Source organism: Argiope bruennichi, chromosome 7 (assembly GCF_947563725.1).
Source record: "Argiope bruennichi chromosome 7, qqArgBrue1.1, whole genome shotgun sequence".
In the NCBI taxonomy this organism is placed as follows: domain Eukaryota; kingdom Metazoa; phylum Arthropoda; class Arachnida; order Araneae; family Araneidae; genus Argiope; species Argiope bruennichi.
In genome coordinates, this window is record NC_079157.1 from 19950398 (window position 1) to 19976163 (window position 25766).

Here is a 25766-nt window from a genome sequence, read left to right on the forward strand (position 1 = left end):
TTTTTCTGTTTTTTTTCTTGTAAATATATTGAATGAAATAATTTCCTTTATGCATATGATAACTGAATTTTTTTATTATATAAGCTCAACTCAATTAACACAATTTTTTTAAATATATTTTTATTATATATATTTATATATTTTATTATACATTTTATTGTATATATTTATTATATTAACTTATATTATAAAACAGTTCAGTATATTTTTACTATCTCCATTTCAATGCTATTCTTTACAATTTTCTTGTTAAAAACCAGAATGCAAGTTGCTTAACCCTTTAAAGGGCCGTTTCTTCCAGTCATAATATGTTAAAATATTTTTAGACATGAAATTAGAATAAGAAAAGGGATTCATTTAGCTTATTAGATAAATTTAATTTAATTAATTTAGTTAATTAATAATTAAGTAACAAATCAAGACACATCATGTTGTGTGAGATAAAGAACTAAAGCCTCTAAGTTTCGGTCTTTGTAAAAAAAAAAATTTGTCATAACTGATACCAACCTACACAAATTCATACAAATATAGATAAATTTGGTGAGAAGCATAATTCGCACTGCCCTAGAAAGGGTTAAACTGCGAGTTAATCCGTTATAAGTTTCAAGGGCCCGAAATCTTTTATTTAACTTGTTCATCGAATAAGATGAAATATTTCAATGTGAAACTTCGAAAATAAATTATTTGTACAGGTTTATTAAAGTCATTCTAAAACACAAGAATATTCTTCCAATTTCGGGATTCATGACTATAAACACTATACCACAGATTCATGACTATAAAACTAAATTCTTTAAGTTCTGCCAAGAGTAGATCAGCATTGTTATGCTTACAGCGGACCTTGTACAGTTTATTCGATAATCCTAAATTCGGCTTACTATCTAGATTAGAGGAGATGCCTACAAATATATTTTGCTTAGGCCGTTTCCGAAGTAACCCTATTTTAATTTCAAAACTGAATTTTTATGATTAGTCTACTTTGTCTTTCTTATTTATGACAATAGTTCTAAGTTTCAATATCGCTGTACTTTTCATTTCTTCTGCTCCAATTAATTCCAGAGTCACTGAATTGAGACATCAGATCCTTGTTTCTCTTGGGAAAGTAAATATCCATTTACCCTATGACTTTAGAAATGTAAGAATTGTGTCCGACAGTATCATCTGAGAACCAGCTATATCCAAAATTGCATTCATTGTTCCAGAAGTTTTTTGCTGCCAAATTATTCGCTTTCCTACCCATGTATCTGCTGTAAGTCAGACCAGAGGCGAAGTCGGCACTTACTTATTTTTTGGATTTCAGGCAACCGTACCAGTTTTAATTTTTGTAGAATATTAACCCTTTGCACTCGAAAAAGTAATTGTTCATTGCTCCGAAATATATATAAAATTATTCTAATTTATATTCTCGAATTATTTTCCACATCTTAAAGTTTTTAGGTATTTTTAATTAAAAAAACAAACGTATAAAACGTCAAAATAATGCACCGTCTTGAATGGTGAGTAAAAATTACCATCCGAGTGGAAAGAGTTAAATTAGTAATCAAATTAAATACTCTGAATTAAAGCAGCGATCACACGACCCCATCTAATGTGCACAATAGGTCACACTTGCATGAAGACCACGTGACGGCAATGAAGCAATGGCAATTGATTGTCCCGATGGGACAACCGTTTAAAATTGGGGTCATGTGTTCCTGAAGTAGGCGTGGTCTTCAATTGGCCGCAATAGTTGGCCTCGTGTGAACGCTGCTTAAGATTTTAAAAAAATCATCTCTTGAGGAAAATATGGTGGTAGTCCTATATACTGATTCGTGCAGTAGTGGCGGAGTAATCGGTCGTATACAAGAAATGGTAATCTTGTGGCGAGGGTCCGTTTGCTTTATTTCTTTGTAATAAATGACTTCTAAATGCAAATGCAATTCGAATTCTTGTTTTTACTCAAACAACGAAGCCACAACAGTTTCCAACTTAAAAATCAAAAGTTGAGTAGTTCCAGCTATATACAGAGAGTTAAGCTGTTACAAAGTGTGATGCGAGTATCTCATGTATAAGCAATAACTGTTAAACGTCACAACTGAATTATCTTTTACATCTTAATAGATAAGCCAATGGTAATATTCTAAATCTCATCACTAGGTAATTTGATGATAAACTAAAAAAAATAAAAATATGATCACTTTTAGTTTTGACCTGTGGTGAGATGAATATAATAATCAAATGATACAAACCAAAAATAAAAATATTCATAATTTTGTATATTTAAAATCCTTTAATATGTGTCATATGCGGACGAAATTACTACCACTGCTCTGCGACAAACGTTTTCTTCAAACACAAAAATTCTATCGACAACTCGAAGAGATCTCAATAATTGCGATAATATGAAAATGACAGGTTTTGTGCTTTTTGAAAAGCGCCGAGAAACTATACAACGCATCTAATGAAACAGATATCTGTATTATATAACTCATTTTGAAAAAAAGTTGTCACATAATAAAGTGAATTTATTGGAACTATCGATATTTGCTTATTTATTCATATTACCTTTCGAATATATCCACCGTTCTACATTAAAATTCAACTGCATCTGTGCGTCCATAAACACAATCCTTTCTTGTACTTTCAGATACATTCATTCATATCTAACTCTTATATCTCGTTTTATGACTTCAGCCAAAAAGGAATTTTCGCATTGTAACATTAATTTCGAAGGAGCGATATTTTAAAGCATTTTATCACTAACTGATCAATCAAAACGTCATCTATAATTGAAATAAACGAACAATATTGTTACGAATCTGCGATGCGGCTTTCCAGAATAGTTGGTTCCATGGGATGTCCCAGAGTTTGACGACTTGGCGACGAATTTGGCGACTTTGGCACCAAAATAGATTATATCCGAATCATCGAGAATTTTCCCGATCCGTCCAGTAGGAACGGAGATACGCCTCAAACGTTCCTGATTGGTTGAGAGGCTTCTAGCCCCGCCTCCTGAGACCTATAAAAGGAAGCACCCGCAGCTGCCGGACGGTGGTGAATTGGGTTGCGAACCAGTGGAGTCAAAGAGTAGTCGGAAGCGAAAGAATAGTCGTCGTGGTGAATCAGATCGGAGTCGTAGTTGTGAACCAGTGGTGAATTGAGTCGTGGACCAGTGGAGTCGAAGAGTAGTCGGAAGCGACGGTGAAGAACTCGTCTTCCAGGGACTAGAGGAGCAGCAACGGAGTAGAGCTGCTGTGTATACTGTTGTATGCTGCTGTGAATGCTGCCCGTCTCGGCTGAAGATAATCGTCTTCTGTGCTGTATATAGTTGTCGTCTTTGTGCTGTCCTGTATGTCTTCGTGTAAATAAACGTCGTTGTTTCATTTTCTACTGCCGCCTGCTGATTGAGCGTTCTTCACACCATATAACTCCCACTATCCAAACGAACCCCGGGAAATTTTGTAACAATATTTATTGATGCGTATTTATAATATACTAACATATAGATTGACATCTAATATATATTCTTATGTTTCATTTGTGAATGCTCAATCAAAATAAATTTACTTTTTAAATTACACAAAGAAAGAATTGAAATAATTTGACGCCAAGACCGATATTCCAAAGATTAAGAAGAGGAATGAGCTCAATTTTCAAATTTCTTTAACGTATCAGCTGAATAAAAGTCAGGTCTAGATAGACTTAAGACGTACTAGTTCCACATGAATAGCAGAATTCAGGAGCAATGAAGAATTCTTCTGAGCCTTACTTCGAATCAAGCGCAGTTGATCAGGGTGATACATGACCCATTCCTTTGCCAACGTGAAGCATCAATCCTAACGATTTAACATGGTAAAGACCCTCATGTAGGAGGCCACTTTTTAGGATTAAAATTACACATACGACAGATCTTGAACCTGAAGCTTTATTATTTGGTCACCAGGGTCAACAGCCACTGTTCATAATCTTCCTCCTCTGATTCTTGAATTGAATCTATTAGTATCAACTCCTTATATTCCCTAGTCTGAAATTAATTCTGCTTACTCACTTTAAAATCTCGTTTGGAAGCCATTCGACGATTATTCTATGACGGGACATATTTTGAATGTTGATCAGGTGATGCTTATGAAATTAGAAATTATCTAACGAGGAGATAAAATGTCACATTTAACATCGTGGATGTTATTGATGAAAATGAGAACTTCACCCGAGACAGTCTTATCCTCAGCCTGAGGCCTTGCTACCTGGACATCGCGTCTTCAGCTACTGTTCTTAAACCTGCATTTATGGTCTTGTTTTTATTTGGGAAAGTACATGTCTCAATAAAAAAATGATGTATTGAAAATCGTTTGAAGATCCAATAGAGAAAAGTAAAATAAATCAAATTGGCAAAGTTAAAACAGATCAATAAAAATGAAAGAAGGACTGGAAGAGGCCTTTCAAATTAAGAGCAATTAATATAAGCATATGCAGGGCAATCAACAATTACGTTTTAAAAATAATGGAAAAAAATATAAAATAATTACGAATATTGCAAATAAAACATCATACACAGAATAAAAGCGCAAATAAATGAACAAACAAACCAATTCACGTAGGAACGTTAGATTTCAAATCCTTTCCTGAGACCACTTTCTTTAAGGTAAATATATAATAAACAAATGCTAAGCAAGGATCCTCATGATAGAATTTTTTTATACTTTATTTCTCCAAAATCTATGCAAACAAAGTAATAACTTTACATAAACGTTCCAAAATTCTGTTTTAAATGCCAAAACATATCTCACATGCTCGTTGCTTAAAACTCCAAGGCATCTCTCGAATACATCCTGTTGCTTCTACGTCCTTTTTCCTACCGAATTTGTCATACATAATACATATCAGCCTAGAAGAATAAAGTTCCATGATACTAATAGATATCCATGGATTGGTTGCTGAATACTCCTTTTGCTGGAATCATATACTATTCATAACAGAACACATTATAGTTTTTAATATTGTTTTTTCACTCTAATTCCAGGTGCGTTTATTTTTTTTTCTGTACATCTGATTAATTCTATCATTTTGTCGAATACATTTGAATCATCTTGTATATTTATATTATATTTAACGCCTTTGGTGACCAGCTTGCTCGCTCAGATTCTTGAACTTTTTAAGGTGTTACATAATTTATATATGATGAATATATATATATATATATATATATATATATATATATATATATATATATATATATATATATATATATATATATATATATATATATATATATTTAAAAAACACACTTTATTATGAAATAAAAATAATATTAATATCATTAGAAAGATAACTTTGAGTTTTGTGATAATACAAAATCATTTTTGTAAGCTAACAGTTTGGAATATTTGAACAAATTAAAGGCAATTATGAAAAATATATACAGAACAATCAAAAATTACGTTTTAAAAATCATGATAAAAATATAAAATAATTACGAATAAAATGAAAAATATCATTTGCAGAATAAAAGCGCAAACAGTATAAAGAAACAAACCAATTCACAAATTAAAATTTCATCTCGAATCCCTTATTGAGACTCCTTTCTTGAAAGCAAATACATAATGAAAGGATGCCAAGAAATGATCTGCTTTATTTTATATAAAGAAGTAATAATTTTATATAAAGTCTAAAAAATTAAATTTAAAGCACTGACACACATCTCGCATCCTAGTTTTTCAATAATCCCAAGCATATCTCAAATGGATCCTGTTGCTTATACGACGTTTTCCTGTTCAGTTTGTCACCGATAAATTGCATATTAGCCTACAAGAAAAAGGTTGCATTATACTATGTCCTTCTGCTGAATCTTTCATTTTTTTGTTTCTTGTATTCATAACAATTTTTAATACTGTTTTTTCCCTTAATTTCTTATGTGATTGTTTGTTTCTGTAGATCTGATTAACTCTGTCATTTTCTCGAATGCATTTTGAATAAGTTTATAATAATTCTATTATATTAGTCGCCTTTGGAGACTCGCCTGCTCGCCAAGATTGTAAATGTTTTGATCTGTTGAATGATTCATATAGGATGCATATATATATATTTAAAAATTCACCTTATTTTGAAATATAAGTGCCTTTGGTATCATTAAAAAGGCATTTTTTAAAAAAGTTTATCCTTTTACAAAGATTATCGTTTTGGAAATAATGGATATCAATTTACATAATAAGTCATTATAATTATTCATCTGGCGATGATTAAACCCATTTTAGCGTTCGATTAAGCTTTCTATTTGCAACCTATTTCTCGATTTCTTTTACTCTTTCTTTCGTTTGATTGAATGGATGTTTTGGTGACATGGCTAACATTCTCTTCAACATTTCTAATAATCTTTTGAACATCCTTTAATTAGCTAAGCAGTGTGAATTTTAATGCAATTGTAAAAATGAAGCAGCCTGAAATTCATTCAATTATTTGTTTGCATTTGCCTGCTGCCATTCTACAATTAGTAATAAAAATGATTTCTGTGCCACATATTTTTAACATTTTGTATACACTTAGAAATTTTTTTAGCATTCAAGGTTTTTTTTTGTTTATAACCATATGATAAATCAAAAAATAATGGTCGATTATAATAACGAACTGTTCGCTTATAAACTATAGCCAGATGTACATCTGATTTACTCTGCCATTTTGTCAAATGTATTTTGAATCAATTTGCAGATTTCTATTATATTCATTAAAATTCGAGACAATCAAGTTGTTAGTAATTATAATTATATAATAAAAATATATGTATTGATTGATTGCTATATATTTTATACCATGTTAACCTATAACTGAAGAGAAAGTATTATCTTTTAATGATTCGAACCAAGCTGAAAGATTTTACTTTCGCTTATTCACTGTACATAGCGAAAGTAACAGACATAAAATGGAACGGAATATATATTAGGTAGTACAGTCAATCTTAACTATTCACTGTAACCACAGTCTAACTATTTTAACTGCAGTAGAAATAATCAATCGAGAATAGTTTAGCCAGTACTTTTAAAAGCACACATCTAATCAATAAACACTTCTTGGAATATTCATACATTTTCTGTCTGCAGCTCGTGGGTATTATTTTTGTACGATGACTTCATGGAAAAACAAAAAATTCTTTAAAGATGTGAGTACGCCTACGTATATTTCAAAATTATCAACCATTTTTTTTTCGATAATGTTGACTTCAATACAACAATTTTTTTCCTGAAATCTTTAATTTAATCGATTTGTATTTATGTTAAGTTATATTTTATTCATCATATTTTTTTTATCTCGAATAAATTTCTATGCAATAGTTTAAATCAAATCTTGTACTTATTTCCTTGCTTGTATTAAATTACAATAAGATCTGATACAGGTTTATTATAATCTTTTTAAATTAATTTTGTATAGAAATATAAAGATTAATTTCAGTTAGAATTTATTGCTATGAGGAGAGTTTTCAACTATTTTAGCATTTCTAGCTTCAATATCATAGCATTCATAGACTGCAAAATGATGCAAATTTTTTTAAGAATACTGTATAGAAAGGCGGTACGACTAACAGTTATCAAATGCAGTATATGGTTACTTTTAGGTCAATAAATTCTGACATAAATTGTTTCAAAATTTTATTTAGAATTAAAAATTGATATCAAAACTTACCCCCGATAACTTCTGATATCATTATAATATAAAAAATTATTTTCATATTTTTAAAATGAAAAAACCTTTTAAATGATGTCAGTTTTATTTCTTTTTATTTTGTAAGATTTAATATTCAATTTTATATTTTATCTTTCTGTCAAAATATAAATGCACACGCCTGCATTGTATTGTTATATATGGGCATGCTATGACCACTAAAATTATGGGAAAATTTCAAAAAGTGTAAAGATACATGAAAGTTAAAGTAACAAGATTTTTCACTCTCGGGATTCGAATATATTTTCCGATTTTTATTGGCATAACCTTTGTCTCTTGACAAAAAAATCCTTAGAAAATTTGAATTTGAAATATGAGTGCATTTGAAAAACAAATCCGTTTAATAAACATATCTTATGATGTGATGTTTAAAAATGTATTAATTTCTGCTTTCGGACTATGTACTGAAGTTTTTATAACCAATCTGCAAGTAACTCAAAGATTATTTCATAAATATGCCTAATATATCTGTTGTGTATTAAAATGTAATAATTTGTTTCATAACTTCTGCAATTTCTTGTCTCATTCTCAAAATCTTTTTCGACCTTTAATGTCTTTTGCAAATTGTAACGGAAATTATCTTTCGCCTTGATGAAATTAACCACTTGCAGTGGCAGGAAATTCACATGTGCGCGTGACAAAATACTGTAATTCGCATCCAGACCACGCAAATTATCTGATACCGTTATAGAAAATAGGAAAAGATTTATATATTCTAAATGAATTAATTTTCGGCCCCAGACCATGCTTAAGCTAATTGTATTCGACTACTCATGACAATCGCCGGGTCACGATTATCATTTTTACTTTTTGACAAGCGCTGATGTTTGTAGAACAACGTTGGCGATTCTGTAACAAAATATTCTCCACGTGCATAGCATACCTTTCCACCGCAAGTGGCTGAGTTCTTCAAGTTTAAGTTCACGGTTGCAAAAGTCTTTACTTAACTACCAGGAGGAAATCGACTTGGGAAAAGGTAAACGATTAAACACGCTTTACCCCTTCAAGAAAGATTTAATAATGAAAAATTGTGTAAAAAGTAAACATTTAATTTTTATTTAAGAAAGTTTATTTTATAATTTATACATTGTGTTAATTAAAATTATATTATTGATATGAATATAATTCGTAAATTCGGATTCAACACTTCATGAAAAACCTCTAAAGACTTAAGATTATCTCCTAGTGTTAGCGTTTACGCTAGGTACTCCCATAGATTTTTTTATTTCAAGCACATAATCTATTTCCTTCCATATCCATTCTTATATGTCTATGCCTCCAGAGCATTCACTAAAATCACTTATTAGTCGCTCAATATTACACCACCATTAGTTTCATTATCAGTATCGGGTAAGTGTATGCTTATTTCTTCGGATATTTCTGCATCCCTCCAATTACCTTTATCTTCATCGAGTGAACTACTCTTATTCGTTGCGATGTTTATTTCACAGAATGTTTTCCCTTTAAGACAGATGTTCACGTGAAATGTTTAAGAATGAGATCCACAGGCTAACAACAATTTGGCTGTAACTTGTACCAAGACAATGCAACTGTAAGCAGATATGATAGTGATCTATATCAACATAAAAAATGAAAGTACTGCCAGATTCAGTTCACTAGAAATTTAAAACCGAATTTATTATCATATTCAATAGTAACTTGAGTCGCGTGACGAGTGTAGCTCTTCATTATGCTATATGGTATGAAAAGCCGCTATACTCGTCATTTTATCGGAAGCAGTTCAAGAATCGCAGGTAGGGGTGGAAAAAAAAGGAAAGCATCGGAAAAGGTCGAATGAATGCTTTAACGGTTAATGAATGCAAAGGAATTTCTTCTTGGTCAAATATATTATTCCTTCCTTCAAGTAGAATCAATATTCTATTTCTCGCAACATATTTTTTATTTTGAACAATTTTTTTGTACCAGATATATATTTTGAATACTGGGTTTCATGAAATGATCTTGTAATTAACTGATTCACCGGAAATAAATCTCAAAATTCTATGGAAATGGGGTTCTCTGTCGTCCTCTCCACAACTTCATTTTATTATGTTTTCATTCATCACATCATTGCGTCTGCGCAGACCAAGGTGATCCGAACAACTACATTGTAGATCGCACAGTAAAAAAGGTTTTATTTAGAAAACCAGATATAATAAACTTTGGATTTGGTGTGAAAATACTGGTCAGAATAAAATGTCCCAATCTTGAACATATATAGGAGAGCATTTAGAGTCTTTAAGACCATTTAAGTATAATAATAAAAAAATATATTTATGTCCAATTTTGCGTTTCTTACTTCTGTATCCTTATTGATTACAAATGTTACAGCTGTAAAATGTTTGTTTCTACTTCACTGCCACATTAATCAGTTTTTTAAAATTAAATTTTGGCATATTCATACGCGAGTCAATTTTTGCTCTTACGTATCCTTCTCTTGTGATTGAACCACAGATATTTTAAGCCGATTCGGCCACCAGTTTCACAGCTCTTTCCACTGCTTGCATGCGACAAGGAAGCCAGGGAAAGTTGATAACCGAGTCCCCTAAACTATTGGTTCAGCTTCAGATGCCTTCTGTATAAAGTTTTAACTTAATATTAAACCGCATAGGCACTTGGCAGTTTTATCGCTTCTTGTCTATTTGTTGGATCTGGTAGGCTTGCATCTTTTTGTAAAGAAGACTGTTGTTCTTCAGCGTTTACATTGTTGCCAGTAATCGTTTCTAATGCACTAATATTTTTTTTTTTTCGTTCTTGATTTAACTTAACTATTCTATGTAGTTCTTTGCCCTTTCTTGATCAAAGCGCTTGTGGTAGCAATATCAATATAAATTAGCCAATTTTCCTGTTAGATTATTGATCGTTTAGAAACTTTTATTCCATAACTGACACTTTTTTTTTATACAAGTCAGCAATATATACTTATAATAAAGCTCAATGTGTGTGTGTGTTGGAGCTCTACAGGCCAGACCGTTTGACATACAGCTACCAAATTTGGTACATGTATATCTTGGAGGTTGGGAATGTGCACCTGGGGTTTCTTTTTTCGAATTTTTAATTAGTTTTTAATTAATAATTAAAATTCTAACTTTTCCGCCAAAAAAATCTTCCATTTTCCCCACCGCCAACTTTTCCGCCAAAAAAATCTTCCATTTTCCCCACCGCCAACTTTTCCGCCAAAAAAATCTTCCATTTTCCCCACCGCCAACTTTTCCGCCAAAAAAATCTTCCATTATCTCCAGCGCCAAACGAGAAAGGCTTCAGTTTTTTTTTCTCTCCCAACAGTAATGAGGCTAGGGTTAAAATTTTTCGGCGGATTATTTCAATCGGTTCTGTTTATTTTCTTAATGTTTGATGCATTTAAAATTAAACATTGTTAATGAATCAGTCTTTCAGATTCATTCTGAAGTACTTTTGAATTAAAATAAAACAGAATAAAGGAAATTAAAAATTTCTAATCCGCATAGCGTTACCCCAACTGGCGTAGAAAAAATCAGGTATTTGCGTTACGTAACCGGCGAAGAAAATTCACGCATGCGCATTCTGTTCTGATTGTTGCCATGACAACGTTATCAATGGATGATTTAAATTATTTTTGGGTTAGTTGCATGCTTTTGTAAGTAGATTGTATTTATGTTAGTTATATATATTTTGTATATGCTTATAGTTTTAAGTACATCGTTTTTTAAGTAGTTTTTTTAAAACCTGTTTTCAACCGTTTATTTTAAACTATTCGTTTTATTTTCTTAGTGTTTGATGCATTTAAATTTAAACATTGTTAATTAATCGATCTGCTCATAATGAATCTAAGAAAATTTTGTTGACGAACTCTTGAGATATTACATAAATTTAAAAAGATATTCTTTAGTGCCCATAAAGTTTAAACGCTGAGTGACTCTATTTTCAGTAATCAGATTATAAAAAAATGCTTTGTTTCAATAAAAAATATTATTATATTAATTGAAGATAAATTCTTTCCACTTTAATTTAAAGCATAAATTCTACGGGTGCTAACAGAAAATAAGAGATACATATTACGTTATGACTGAAGGCCTTTATAATATTATGAATGAATTATATGATAATCAAAATTTGAAGTTTTAAAATATTTTGATGAAGAAGCTATTAAAGTAGAAATTGCATAAAATATTTAATTATTAAAATTTTAACGAACATTAAGATTGGCGAACCGGCTGGTCGCCAAAGGCGGCTAGTATCAAATAAACTTTTGTCTTCTCTAAAGTCTGTGAGGTTGGAATTAAACTTATCTGAACATTTTACGCTTCTAGATTTTAATCAATTCCCGTATTTAGAATAAGCTATTATCATTTGTGAAGTCCTTTTGCTAGAAGCAAAGGGAATAGCTCTTGACCATATTTGCTCTATTATGGGAACTAAAGTATCACATATTTCGCTTGCAGAAGGATCCTTCTCTGAAGCAATTTTGAGGTTATAATATAGATTTGTCAGTAGTGTTTTCAACTTCAAGCAAATCACTCAATTTTCCAAAAATAAAACACCCCGAAATTTGTCTTATCTTTACTAATTAAGACGAAGCCATTTTTACTAACAGCAAATCACACAAGCACAAACTAACAAATCAGTTACGTTAATCAGTTTCACAATAGACGGAAGGCAGACTCTAACTCAACTGAACTCGACAAAGCTACTGATTGGAAACTAGGTCTGCCCTTGTCACCAGAAGCAGACAAATCTTCACCTTACATAAATAACAACTGCTACGGCGATGACTCAGTACCTTGCCAGTGCAATAGCACTGCACTTTATTATTATTGTATACTGTATTACTGTATTTATTGTACATTACTTTTATTCGTATGACAATGCCTAATGAATTTTTTTTTTCATAATCGAAGCACGCAAAAATCCTTAAAAAATATAAAAAGTGCGTTTTTATGAAGCTTTAACTGCCTTGCGGTTCCTCAAGACGTGCTCTAATATTTTTTTTATGGGGCCGCGGTGGCCTGGTGGTAAGGTTTTGGCTTGTAAACCGGAGGGTTTCAGGTTCGAAACCCGATTCCATCGAAGAACCGCCGTGTAAGGGGGTCTGTTGCACGTTAAATCCGTCCTGACCAAACGTCCTCCCGCTGGTGTGGGGTGAAGAGGGGGGTGCCAACTCAGGTGTCGTGCTCGTCATCTGACCGCGGTTCAAAATGACGAGGTCCGTCCCAAAATATCACTCGTGTTGCTTTACAACGGGACGTTAATATAACTAAGCTAATATTTTTTATAATTTTTATTTATTGTATTTGTACCAAAAGGCAATTTTTCCGAGCTATTACAAATTAGAAATCAAAAGTTTATTTTCTTCGTTGCATCCTAATGTACAATATATCTGTTAAAATTATATAAACACATTTTTTTTCAGTTATTGAATGTATTATATTAGAATATAATGTAAAATATTTTCAATCAAAATTGTTTCATTACTATGTCATAACGGAAGTGAAAATACATTCAGAAAGCACGCGGAACTAATGCATTTCTTTGTTTCTTTTGCTTTTCTAGCGAGCAAGCAACTCATTTCGAATCCCTGAAATTAAAACTGTATTCCGAGAATTGGTATGTGCAGGAATCCAAGTTGGTGGTGGCGTGTATCTTGCCGCCTACACGTACAATAATCCAACTTACAAGATTTTGCCCTTCATGTATTCTGCAGTTGCCATCGGCGGAGCTTATAATGTCTTCAAAATTCTGCTGAAAGTGAGTTTTTTTTGTAAAATAACGGGCATGAGGTTAAAAATTAACTTCACTTCAAAGTTTAAGCCTCAATTCATAATTTTTTTTTTTTTCAAAACAACTTCGCTGAAGTTGAATTTCTGCGTTTCAAACAACCCTAATTCCGAAAACAGATTAATTGAATTAAACGTATGCACAGAAAGATAATTAAGTTTCTGGAATTAAGTGTCTGTGTGTCTGCGAGTAAGTTTAATTCAATTAAGTGTCTGTCTGTCTGTCTGCGAGTAAGATAAATCCAAAACCTTTCGAATTAGGTGCAGGGAATTTGGTACGTGATGTTTATACACAATTAGTTGCTTTCTATATTTGTATATTACAATTTATTTTAAAGATAAAAATTTGAAATTTTTGAATGAAATCCATTAGAAGGAAGCTTTTTATCAAATTGTTCGAGTATAAATAAACACTAATTTTAAAACATAAATTGCAAATTGAATGAAATTTGGTACATCTATACTTATATAAAGCTCAGTGTGTGTGTGTGTGTGCGTGTTGGCGCTCCACAGGTCAGACCGTTTGACCTACAGCTACCAAATTTGGTACACGTATATCTTAGAGATCGGGAATGTGCACCTGGGGTCCCTTTTTTTGAATTTTTAATTAGAATTTTAATTATTAATTAAAAACTAACTTTCCCGCCAAAAAAATCTTCCATTTTCCCCACCGCCAAATGAGTAAGCCTTCAAGGTTTTTTTCCCAACAGTAATGAGGCTAGGCTAAACATTTTTCTGCCAATTATTTAAAACGATTCTGTTTATTTTCTTAATGTTTTATGTATTTAAAATTAAACATTGTTAACTAATCGATCTTTCAGATACATTCTGAAGTACTTTTGAATTGAAATAAAGCAGAATAAAGGAAATAAATTTCTAATCTGCATAGCATTACCCCAACTGGCGTAGAAATATTCGCGCATTTGCGTTACCGTAACTGTAGTTGAAAATTCACGCATGCGCATTGTGTTCTGATTGCTGACAACTTATCAACGGATGCGAAATTGATTTAAATTATTTTTAGGTTAGTTGTATGCTTTTGTAATTAAAATGTATTTATGTTAGTTATATATTTATGTATATGCTCATAGTTTTAAGTACATCGTTTTTAAGTAGTTTTTTTTAAACCTTTTCAACCGATTATTTTAAACGATTCGTTTTATTTTCTTAGTGTTTGATACATTTAAAATTAAACATTATTCATTAATCGATCTGCTCATGATGAACCTGAGAAAATTTTGTTGACAAATTCTTGAGATATTACATAAATTAAGAAAGATATTCTTTAGTGCCCATAAAGTTTTAAAGCTAAATGACTCTGTTTTCAGTAATCATATTATAAAAAAAAATGTTGTTTCAGTAAAAAAATATCATTGCATTAATTGCAAATTAATCCTTTCCACATTAATTTAAAGCATAAATACTACGGGACCTAACAGAAAATTAGAGAGATACCCATTACATTATGACTGAAGACTTTTATAATATTATGAGTGAATTATATGAAAATCAAAATTCAAAGTTTTAAAATATTTTGATGAAGAAGCTATTAAAGTAGGAATTGCATAAAATATTTAATTATTAAAATTTTAACTAGCTTTAATATTGGCGAACCGCCTGGTCGCCAAAGGTGGCTAATAGTTTATAACTAGATCTACATGGAATTCGGAACTCAATTCAGCAAAGGATTGATCTATGCTAAACTGTATATACGATTGCATTTAGGGCCACGATGCCCTGCTGGTAAGGTCTCGGCTTCGGAATTGGAGGGTTTCAGGTTCGAGACACAATTTCACCGAAGAACCGTCACGTAAGCGGGTCTGGTCCGTTAAATCCATCAGGGCCAAACGCCCACCCGCTGGTGTGATGTGGAAGTTTGGAGAGGGAGTGCCAGCTCAAGTATCATCCTCGTCATATGACCGAGTGCAAAACTATGAAGTCCGTCCCAAAATAGCCCTTGTGTTGTTTTGAAAAGGGATGTTAATATAACTAAACTAAACCGAATTCTTGTAAGTGCAATGACCTTGATTAAGGAAAAATAGTATGTGATCGTGTTAATAAAAAATCAACTCTATGTAAATTTTTTATTTCATTTGATGTAAGAAAAATGCATCCGTAATGTATATTTGATTTTCTTGGTTATACGATGAAGCATACATTTCATATGCGAAACTCTGCATGTCAAAATCTGTGCAATCGGGTCGTTTATGTGCGCATGGTGGGGGGAGGTGATTACGTCTAATATAAAAATAGAAAGAGGTTTCAGTTAAGTAAAGTTGCTAGTTAAATAATGCAGTAGTTCCCTTATTATTTGCAAAATAATGTCTCATTATGAGGTCTTTTGTGGGGAAAAAAATTCACATTAAGGATTCTGGAGCCTAGTTCTATCAGTTTTGCTACTTTTAGTATCCCTTATTAAAATATCCATTTGTACTGACATGCATTAATATATGGAATATGGGTTCAAGACATGCATTAATATATGGAATTCTTTGGTATGCAAAACCTGTATTTATGTAAAAATAGTAATTAAAAAAAACAATCGGATGCACTTAAGTATTTGTGAGATTATTTATGAATGAAAGTAACAATGCAGGCCAAAATAAAATGCGGCATTTAATTAGGTGTCTAAATAAATTCGTAGTTGTAGGGGTTGACATCATAATTTTTCATTTGACTTTGCTTTCGTATTAAATTACTTTTTAAAATGCCATATATTTTAAGCTTCTGTATTTATTTCTAGTAAAATATTTCTTTTAAAAAAATTGAATTTTACAATTTTTATTTTATTCTTGAGTAAGTGAAATGAATCTATATTTTTTACAATATAAAGAGAAAACATAAATTTATGTTTTTAAAAAGCAAATATGCATATCCTAGATTTTCAACTCATTTTGCGCTTTATTTAATATATTTAAAACAGACTATTTTCAAAATGGTCGAAGCTTAATGAGAAGAAATCGAATTTGCTACATTTTTATTTTAATCTCTAAAATGTCTCAATATAAATATCCCTGTTGATAGAATGTTATAATAGCTACGCAGTGATGATTAATATCAGTCAAGTGATTTTTTTCCTTTCCATTGTGTGAACATTTTTATGCAACGCTAAAGTTCCACGCCTTGCTGAGGTTTCGGCTGTAAGGTTCCACGCCTTGCTGAGGTTTCGGCTGTAAGGTTCCACGCCTTGCTGAGGTTTCGGCTGTAAGGTTCCACGCCTTGCTGAGGTTTCGGCTGTAAGGTTCCACGCCTTGCTGAGGTTTCGGCTGTAAGGTGCCGCGCCTTGCTGAGGTTTCGGCTGTAAGGTGCCGCGCCTGGCTGAGGTTTCGGCTGTAAGGTGCCGCGCCTGGCTGAGGTTTCGGCTGTAAGGTGCCGCGCCTGGCTGAGGTTTCGGCTGTAAGGTGCCGCGCCTGGCTGAGGTTTCGGCTGTAAGGTGCCGCGCCTGGCTGAGGTTTCGGCTGTAAGGTGCCGCGCCTGGCTGAGGTTTCGGCTGTAAGGTGCCGCGCCTGGCTGAGGTTTCGGCTGTAAGGTGCCGCGCCTGGCTGAGGTTTCGGCTGTAAGGTGCCGCGCCTGGCTGAGGTTTCGGCTGTAAGGTGCCGCGCCTGGCTGAGGTTTCGGCTGTAAGGTGCCGCGCCTGGCTGAGGTTTCGGCTGTAAGGTGCCGCGCCTGGCTGTGGTTTCGGCTGTAAGGTGCCACGCCTGGCTGAGGTTTCAGTGGCAGCTATGAAAGAAGGAATTGTTCTATCTTCAACTGCTTCATCTTATTAAATAATATGACGCATTATTTTTCATTTTTTACATTGTTTAATATCAATTAGTGTAATAGACAAAATAAAATTGACATATTTTATTCATCCTTGATAGACTTTCCGCCAAATTTGAAAAAAAGAACTGCAGTTTTTATTTCTTTTGAATTAAGATATTTTCTAACGAATCAATTAACAGATTATGTATGTATATTTTGAAGTTGCAATCTTATTTTTGAGTTCTTCGACTTCTAAAACGCTCTATACCATACAGATGAAATAAGTTGACCAGGATGACAAACAAATAAAAATGCTACTAAATTTCTTTTATATATTCTCATTTTAATCCTTAGCTATCCATTGGCACCGCTAAGGCAATATTCGATTGAGTGCATACTTTAGGCTTTAAACACACAATTCAATTTTTTCAATGTTTACCGAGATTATTATAATTTTTGCTCATATAAGATCTTGATCATAAATAAATTATATACATGTCTGAAGACTAAAATATGCATTTAATCCAATGACACAGTAGCGGCATTTTTGGAATACTTAAGGGAAAAAGGAAAATGCATACATTTTGGCTAAATCAATATTGATTGAATTTTGATTCTTTTTTTTTTTTCAAAAAGGATGCCTGTTTTTATTTCACAATTTCAAATACTCTTTTCAGCATTACCCTCCAAAATATATTGAAACTAATAGAATTCGGACAGCATGGGAATTGGCAAATGGAGCTCTCGCCTATTCTGTAGGAGTCTATGGATTCAGTGAGTACTTGAAACAAGAGGATGAAATGTGGATCCCTTCTCTCGCAATTGCTGCATCTGGTTACTATTTCTCTAAAACAGCTGTTGATGATGTAAGTAATAATCTGTTATCGTAGTGAGAATGCAATTATTATGTTAAAAAACAAATAGGCTATTTCGAGAAAAATTACTTGAATCGTTCTTTTTCTATAATTTTAGCCTTTCATATCACCATGGCATTAAAAATATAGTTTAAATCATTCTGACATTATTGTAATAATATGAATATTGTTTTTATGACGGTATTCTAAAGAAATGCAGAAACATAACTTCAACTAGAGGTTTCAGATGAAGACAGAAATTAAAAATCTTTAAATATTAATGAAATTAAATTTTTAAAATAACTATTCTCTTTTGGGGAATATTTTGCATCAGAACTTCTCATGATGCAAAAATAAAACTGAAATTGATGAGTAAATAATTCTGTATATAAAGGATCAAGAAAATCCAAGAACTATTTAAAATTTGAAATTATTAGTAGTTTTTGATTATATTTAACGACTGTCCTAATTTATTATGACCTTTGCAAAAGATATATTTTTAAGCACATATTATAATTCACAAACTTTTAGGATAAATTTCGTTTAATAATAATATTCTGGAGATATCTTAACATTGCAAACGCTAATGATTTAAAAACAATCTTTTGAAAAATTTGTATATATGTACAACAATATAGAATGAAAAATATAGAAAATATAGAATGAATAGCACAAAAAAATATAGAATGAAAAAAATGATAATGTAGAAAGAATATCATGATGTATTACTCATCAGGAAAGGAATTACACCCGATAATATTAATTTTTTTATATGCAATAGTAAAAACAAATTGCTTTAAAATGCCATTATTCCTCCAGATAAACACTGCCATAAAAACTGATTTACCTTATATTTAAAAAAAATTACACCTAAAAATATACAAATTTGTTTGTGAACAGTAAAAAGAAGAGGGACGACAAAATAACAAAGAAAAAATTCCATTTCTCATGCGCAGGAAAGGCTTAGGAAAAGATTCTCATAGGCAGTGAGGAAAAGATTCTCAAACAACTGGAGGGCCGCGGTGGCCTGGTGGTAAGGTCTCGGCTTCGGAACCGGAGGGTTTCAGGTTCGAGACCCGATTCCACCGAAGAACCGTCGTGTAAGGGGGGGGTCTGTTGCACGTTAAATCCGTCCTGACCAAACGTCCTCTCGCTGGTGTGGTGTGAAGAGGGGGGTGCCAGCTCAGGTGTCGTCCTCGTCATCTGACCACGGTTCAAAATTACGAGGTCCGTCAAAAAATAGCCCTAGTGTTGCTTCAAACGGGACGTTAATATAACTAAACTAAACTAAACATCTGAATCAATAACCGGCATGATAGTTTGATTTTGCCAAGTGACATTACAGATTGCTTTAATAAAAATAAAAGCAAATATGCACTGAAATTCATGTCATTCATATATATATATATAATATACACGTATAATATAAATATGAGATGCGTTATTATATTTCTGTAGTATACATAATATACACAAAAGAGGTTTATCAAAAGAATATTTTTGGAATTAAATGTTATTTGGCAAACACGTAACTAAACTAATTAGTTAATGGATTTGAACAGGTGAGATACGATGCACAAAAATCAATCATCATAATTTCCTTGTGATTAAAAATCAAAAGATGATATTATTGCAATGAACAATTTCACTGAAAATTCTATGTAACTGCAAATGCCAAGAAGTTACGAGCTGAAAATTTATTTCCAACGCTGCATTTAAATTTGCACGTGCGGTGCTACTTCAGAAAATTAACATTAATCGCGTTCTGTTACATCTGCATAGATCCAACTCGGATGAAATTAAGAGATAGAATTGTAAAATTTTCTTATATAATCTCCGAATAAAAAATGTCTGGCTTTTGTATGGCCAACAAAACTTTCTTTTGTTATCCAATTACAATATTCATTCTAAGTTATTTTGAACAAGTCATGTCTGATATTAGTATTTGTAGCAAATTTGGGAAAGTTTAAAATCTTTGAAAATCCTCAGTTATCCACTCTTGGATGAATAATTAAATAACTATGCATCTGTTAGGGGAGTTCCAATAATGAGTTAATATATTAAGGCACAAAAAATTTAGACTAAATGTCACTGTACTATCATTCATCAGAACTTGCCTGCTTCTGTCTGAGAGATCGACTCCAGTAAATTAATCGAAGGTTCTGGAACAATCCAATTATGTCTCTATCCATATCCGGATGTTATATTTTCAAGGGCGAATGTATCTAGGATAGTTATCATTCCTTTTTCACGTAGAAGGTTGGGAAGGGGTTCCTTAAGGATTACGTCAGAAAGGCGGTGTTAGTATATTGCAAGAAAAAAATCCCATAAAAGAGTGGATTTGTCAAAGATCAATTTTTCATAAATCATGTTGAAAGCATTTAAGATTTTTAAACTTGAATTGGCTTTATTTTTTGATTTTTTTTTTGAATTGGTTTTATTTCATTTATTTTTCGTCAAAATACAATTTTGTAAAAGGTTTAAAATCCTATTCTGGAAACATCAGGTTTATGAAGTTTTATATAATTGTGTTTCCCGGTGATAATAAAATGCCTTTCATTTGGAAATTAATAATAAATGAATTGCATGAAAATATTTAATTTTCAGTCCTGGAGGAAACTTTCATCGTTTAATTTAATGAAAATTGACCACAAAATTCCAAATTATTCATAATTATGGACCATTAAATATATTGTTACGAATCTGGGATGCTGCTTCCCAGCATATTTGGTTCCATCATCAGAAAGACTGTTTTACAGTCATTGGTATTGGACGGAGTCCGGGTATCGCTTCGGAGGTCCCAGAGCTTGGCGACAAACTTAGCGACTATTTGGCGACTTGGCGACAAAATTTGGCGACTTTGGTGCCAAAATAGATTATACCCAAAACATCGAGAATTTTCCCGATCCGTCCATTAGGAACCGAGATACGCCTCGAATTGGTTGAGAGGCTTCTATCCCCGCCTCCTGAGACTTATAAAAGGAGGCAGTCACCAGCTGCAGCGGAGTTGTAGTCGGAATCGACGGTAAAGAACGAGTCTTCCAGAGATTAGCAGGGCAGCGAAGGAGTCAGGATAGTGCTGAACTATGCTGTGCGCTACTGTCTGCAGTAGAGTCTTGTAGGCTGCTGTGTGCACGTCTCGGCTGAAGATAATTGTCTTCTCTATGCTGTATATAGTTCTCGTCTTTGTGCTGTCCTGTCCTGTCTTCGTGTAAATAAACGTCGTTGTTTTTTTTTTCTTTTCTACTGCCGCCTTCACACCATATAACTTCCACTATCCAAACGAACCCGCAAATTTCGTAATAATGTTGAAGAAATCCCTACATAATAAATTCTTTAGAATTACTTTTATTAGAATGTTTAAAATATAGAACGTCTCTAAAGCGAAGATTTGAAAATCATAGAAATTATAAAAAAACTATAAAATGAATAAATGATATAAATATTTTAAGCCACACTGAACGTTACTAATAAAATCCTTAATTATTTCTAAAAAAATTAAAATATTACAAATATGATGCAGCTACGGGTTGCTTTTCAATCTTTTCAGGTATTTTACCATTGTTTTGACACAATAATTTTTTATTAAAACAATTCAATTTTTGTTCACAAATAAGATTGGTTTTTTTTAAACGTAACTTTTTGTTATTTCAGTTGATGCCAATTTTTAATATGGACCCATTTTTTCTATGCTTTCAACTGATGTCTGAACCAGTACTAATAGCATATGCAGCCACATATTTGATTTATTTTCAAAATCATGAAGAAAGCTGCATCTATTGGCTTCCATTCGTATTTATAGGGATTATTGGATTTAAGATTGCCACTGATGGTTTCAGTAAAGTGAGTATTAGCGATTTGCACTCCTATGTTAAGTAGATTCCATTATAAAAGAACCATCGTTTCTACAGGGTGGCCTGAAATAAGCTGACGATTTTCGAAAATGTATAACAGGAAAACGGTTAAGGTTAAAAAAACAATTCTTGTAGCAAATTTATGCGACAGAGCATAATATTTTTCCTTAAGCAGTTTTTGGTTTTAGTTCAAAAACTTGTCGATAAATGGCTCTTTAGATAGTAAACATGTAAATAAAAATAATTGAAAATCACATACATTTTTAAAAAAAATATTTTAAGAAATGAAAATCACAGTACAATATGCCGGCGTCCTGGCATAGGGGTAGCGCGTCTTCCCCGTGATCTGGGCGTCCCGGGTTCGAGTCCCGGTTTGGGCATGGTTGTTCTTCTGTTCTATCTGTGAGATGTGTGAATGTGCCCTCCTGTAAAAAGGGGTTGTGCAAGCGAATGAGTGATGCGTGAGTGGCAAAGTCGTACTCTTGGCCCTAGTTGGCGCTGGTATAAAAAATAAGAGACGTCCCCCTCAGGCTTAAATCGCTGTCTTCGTAACAGTGGGCTTGTCGGTGGCAAGTGCCATAAGAAACAAACAACAAGCAGTACAATATTGTTTTCCAACGGAATTTAAAACCCTCCGCTCTTTTGCGCATGCGTTAGTTTAGGTTTAATTCCTCAAAACCGGGGTGAGAGGAAAGGTGGAAGGAGATGCTTAAATGTAACAATAAAATAAACTCTAATTACTCGCAGAATAAATTAAAATAATAAAATCAGAAACGGCATTATATTCAAATACTCGAGAAAAAAAAAAGATTGAAAAAATATCTAATGGGATGAGAATTAAGGTCAAAGAATGACGAAGAATTCCAGAAATGTGCTCATCAATCCTCGTCTCAACCCTTAGCGAGATAGAATCATCAAAAAATAGTCGTCTCGGGATACACAAACGAATAGTATTTTCGATTGTGTAATAGCCGAATGGTGTGGTCCAATCGTTCCAACATTTTCGTCCACAATACTATCTGTTCGTGCAAATTTCTCGTACAATTGCCTTATTTTATTCGCCTGCGGGTCCTTAACGATTTGGAATTTACTCTGAAAGCTTCTTGTTGCCGTGATACTGTCCTCCAATCAGTGGAATTCCAGTACAAGAAAAATCTTTTGCTACAACGAATACATAATTTTTAAAATTTTCTTACAGAACAGGTTCTCAATTCTTTACTGCTCGTCCAATCACAAAACATTCTTTATTAAATTGAAACCCCTTCTGAGGCAGATGACTTGCATGTAGGAGAAACGATAAAGGATACTTGCAGCTCCATCCATCGAGAACTTTTTGAACTAAAACAAAAACTGTTGGAGAAAAAGTTTAAGCTCTGTCGCATGAATTCGCTACAAGAATTGCGTTTTTAACATCACCCGTTTCCCTGTTGTGCATTTTTGAAAGTCGTCAGTCTATTTCAGGACACTTTGTATATTCCTGTTAAGTACTGTTAATCACAAATTGCTTACATTAATTTTTAAGAATCATAGAAAACCTTTCAAAATTTGAGATTCCTTAGCAAAAAAAAGATACCATATGCAACTATTTACTCACCTTATTTCTTTTGGGAATCAAGAAGTCAAAATTTTTCAAGATGTTTGTATTTTAGATTTTTGTATTTAACATTTTTTTTTTCGTTTTCTCTTTACGTAATAATCCTTAATAATAGCTACATAGACTAATATATCTACTGAATAAATATTATTGTAACCCTCTTCGCGACGTGTTCTTAAAGTCATTAATGGCGAAATATCAGATAATTAGAGGCTTGAAGTGTAAGGTGTGCCCAAAGGAAAACTTAGCCACAGTTTTGTGTAAAGAAATTTTAAAAAAGATATTATAATTATAGTTCGTGCAGATGAATGCAACTAAATAATCGTCATAGACATTGAAATGCTGATCCCAGCATGTAGGAAGAGAATGAATGACTTCAGGATGGGAAGTTCTGGGATGCTGACGTATCCAGATGCGAACAATTCACTGCGCTTATGCAAATTGGCATACTAAAGGTGGGTTCACACGAGGCCAACTATTGCGCGCAATAGAAGATCACGCCTACTTCAGGAAAATCACGTGACCGCAATGGGACAGTGGCAAATGGGTGTCTCAACGGGACAACCATTTGCCATTGTCCCACCGACGTTGTCTCAACTATTCACACGAGGGCAACAGTAGGAGACAACAATTGTGCGCAACCATTAGCCTCGTGTGAACCCACATTAACACTCCAGCTAACCCATTAATGAGAAGATTTTATACAACGTCACAAGAGATGGTTTTTTCGTTCTGGTACACCTCTCACATTGCAAAATATTACAGCCTAAGTCCCCATTCACTATGTGAGCAAAATACAGAACAAAAGTTTTCCCCAAATCCAATGACTGCATGCGATTTATGTCACACAAGTCATTATAGACGCATAATATCGGAGAAGTGGGGAGTGTATTAACAGTAATTGGTTGCTGTTGTTACTTATGCATTTATCATAGTCAAGTCCGCATATTTAAGCCGAGTTTTTATAATGGCTTCTGAGGGTAAAGGACCCTGAGCACCCGAGGGCACAAATCTGACTACTAGCTCAAAAGATGACACTCACACAATCGCTTGCACACCTCCTCTTTACGAGGTGCTCTTTCACACACCTCCCAGATAGAACAGAGGGGGGAGAATAACCAGCCCAAACTGGGACTCGAACCTAGGACATAGTAATTGGATTGAGCATATATCTGCTGGTTCTGTTCTACCATCCCTCAAATATCTAAAGAAAATGCTGAGCAAATGCATTATTAATGAGTTCATCAGTGTCTCATCTTCATGAGAGACACGTGAATTATATGTCTGATTTAAATGCATTTCGAGTTGCTGATCACTTATATTTTCTTGCTAATATCTGCCAGATACAGATATGATTTCTTCTAATTTTTCTTGCTAATATCTTCCACTCTTTTCTCAGTAACAGATAAAAAAAAGTGGGAGTGATTTCTTCGAAGCCTTCTTGCTTACTCTTCCATAAGGACTTGGGCCGTGGTAGCCTGGTGGAAAGGTCTCGGCTTCGGAACCGGAGGGTTTCAGGTTCGAGACCCGATTCCACCGAAGAACCGTCGTGTAAGGGGGTCTGTTGCACGTTAAATCCGTCCTGACCAAACGTCCTCCCGCTGGTGTGGTGTGGAGAGGGGGTGACAGCTCAGGTGTCGTCCTCGTCATCTGACCGCGGTTTAAAATTACGAAATAGCCCTAGTGTTGCATCAAACGGGACGTTAATATAACTAAACCAAACCAATCCATAAGAACTCCCATCGCACACAATCATGGGCATTGATAAGGTTATGCGTGAGATTGGCCAACAATGGATACGAAATTGAAATCTTTAGCATGAATCTAGAATCTTTGCTAAATTTAATGCGGAAATAGGTTTTTTCTTTTTCTGATTGACTGGGATCAAAATTTAACGAAGAACTGCAATTGTAGAGACAATTGCATAACTACTTTAAGTCGTTTCGTTTTTGAGTTATCGTTTATTCATGCATAAGAGAACACAAACCGTCTAGTGGTTAATTCTGACATATGCGATTTCTAATTCGATAAGAACTCCCATATAAATACCAAACCTATGTATTAAATTTTATCTATCTAACCTCGTATATTTTGTATTAATAGAATTCACTTGCATTCAAGTTGCCAGACAAATCTGCTCTGATTAGATTTCATTGCAAATTCGATAGATATCTATAAATTTAATTTAAATTCGTGGAGAAAATTAAGATATCAATCTAGGGTTCGAATTTTTTTAAACGGCACAGTAGTTCTCATTACTTCATATTGTTACAAACCA

The 25766-nt window shown here is 33.2% G+C and overlaps 1 protein-coding gene across 1 annotated transcript in view; it reads left to right on the plus strand.

Moving 5' to 3' along the window:
- The first annotated feature begins 6995 nt into the window (after positions 1 to 6995).
- The window catches only part of LOC129976259 (uncharacterized), a 30449-nt gene continuing 11678 nt past the window's right edge, over positions 6996 to 25766 (plus strand). The window contains exons 1-4 of the mRNA XM_056089738.1: positions 6996 to 7129; positions 13219 to 13413; positions 17864 to 18052; positions 21695 to 21883. Coding sequence (XP_055945713.1) covers positions 7094 to 7129; positions 13219 to 13413; positions 17864 to 18052; positions 21695 to 21883 — 609 coding nt within the window. The 5' untranslated portion in view covers positions 6996 to 7093. The remainder of the gene's footprint in view (positions 7130 to 13218; positions 13414 to 17863; positions 18053 to 21694; positions 21884 to 25766) is intronic.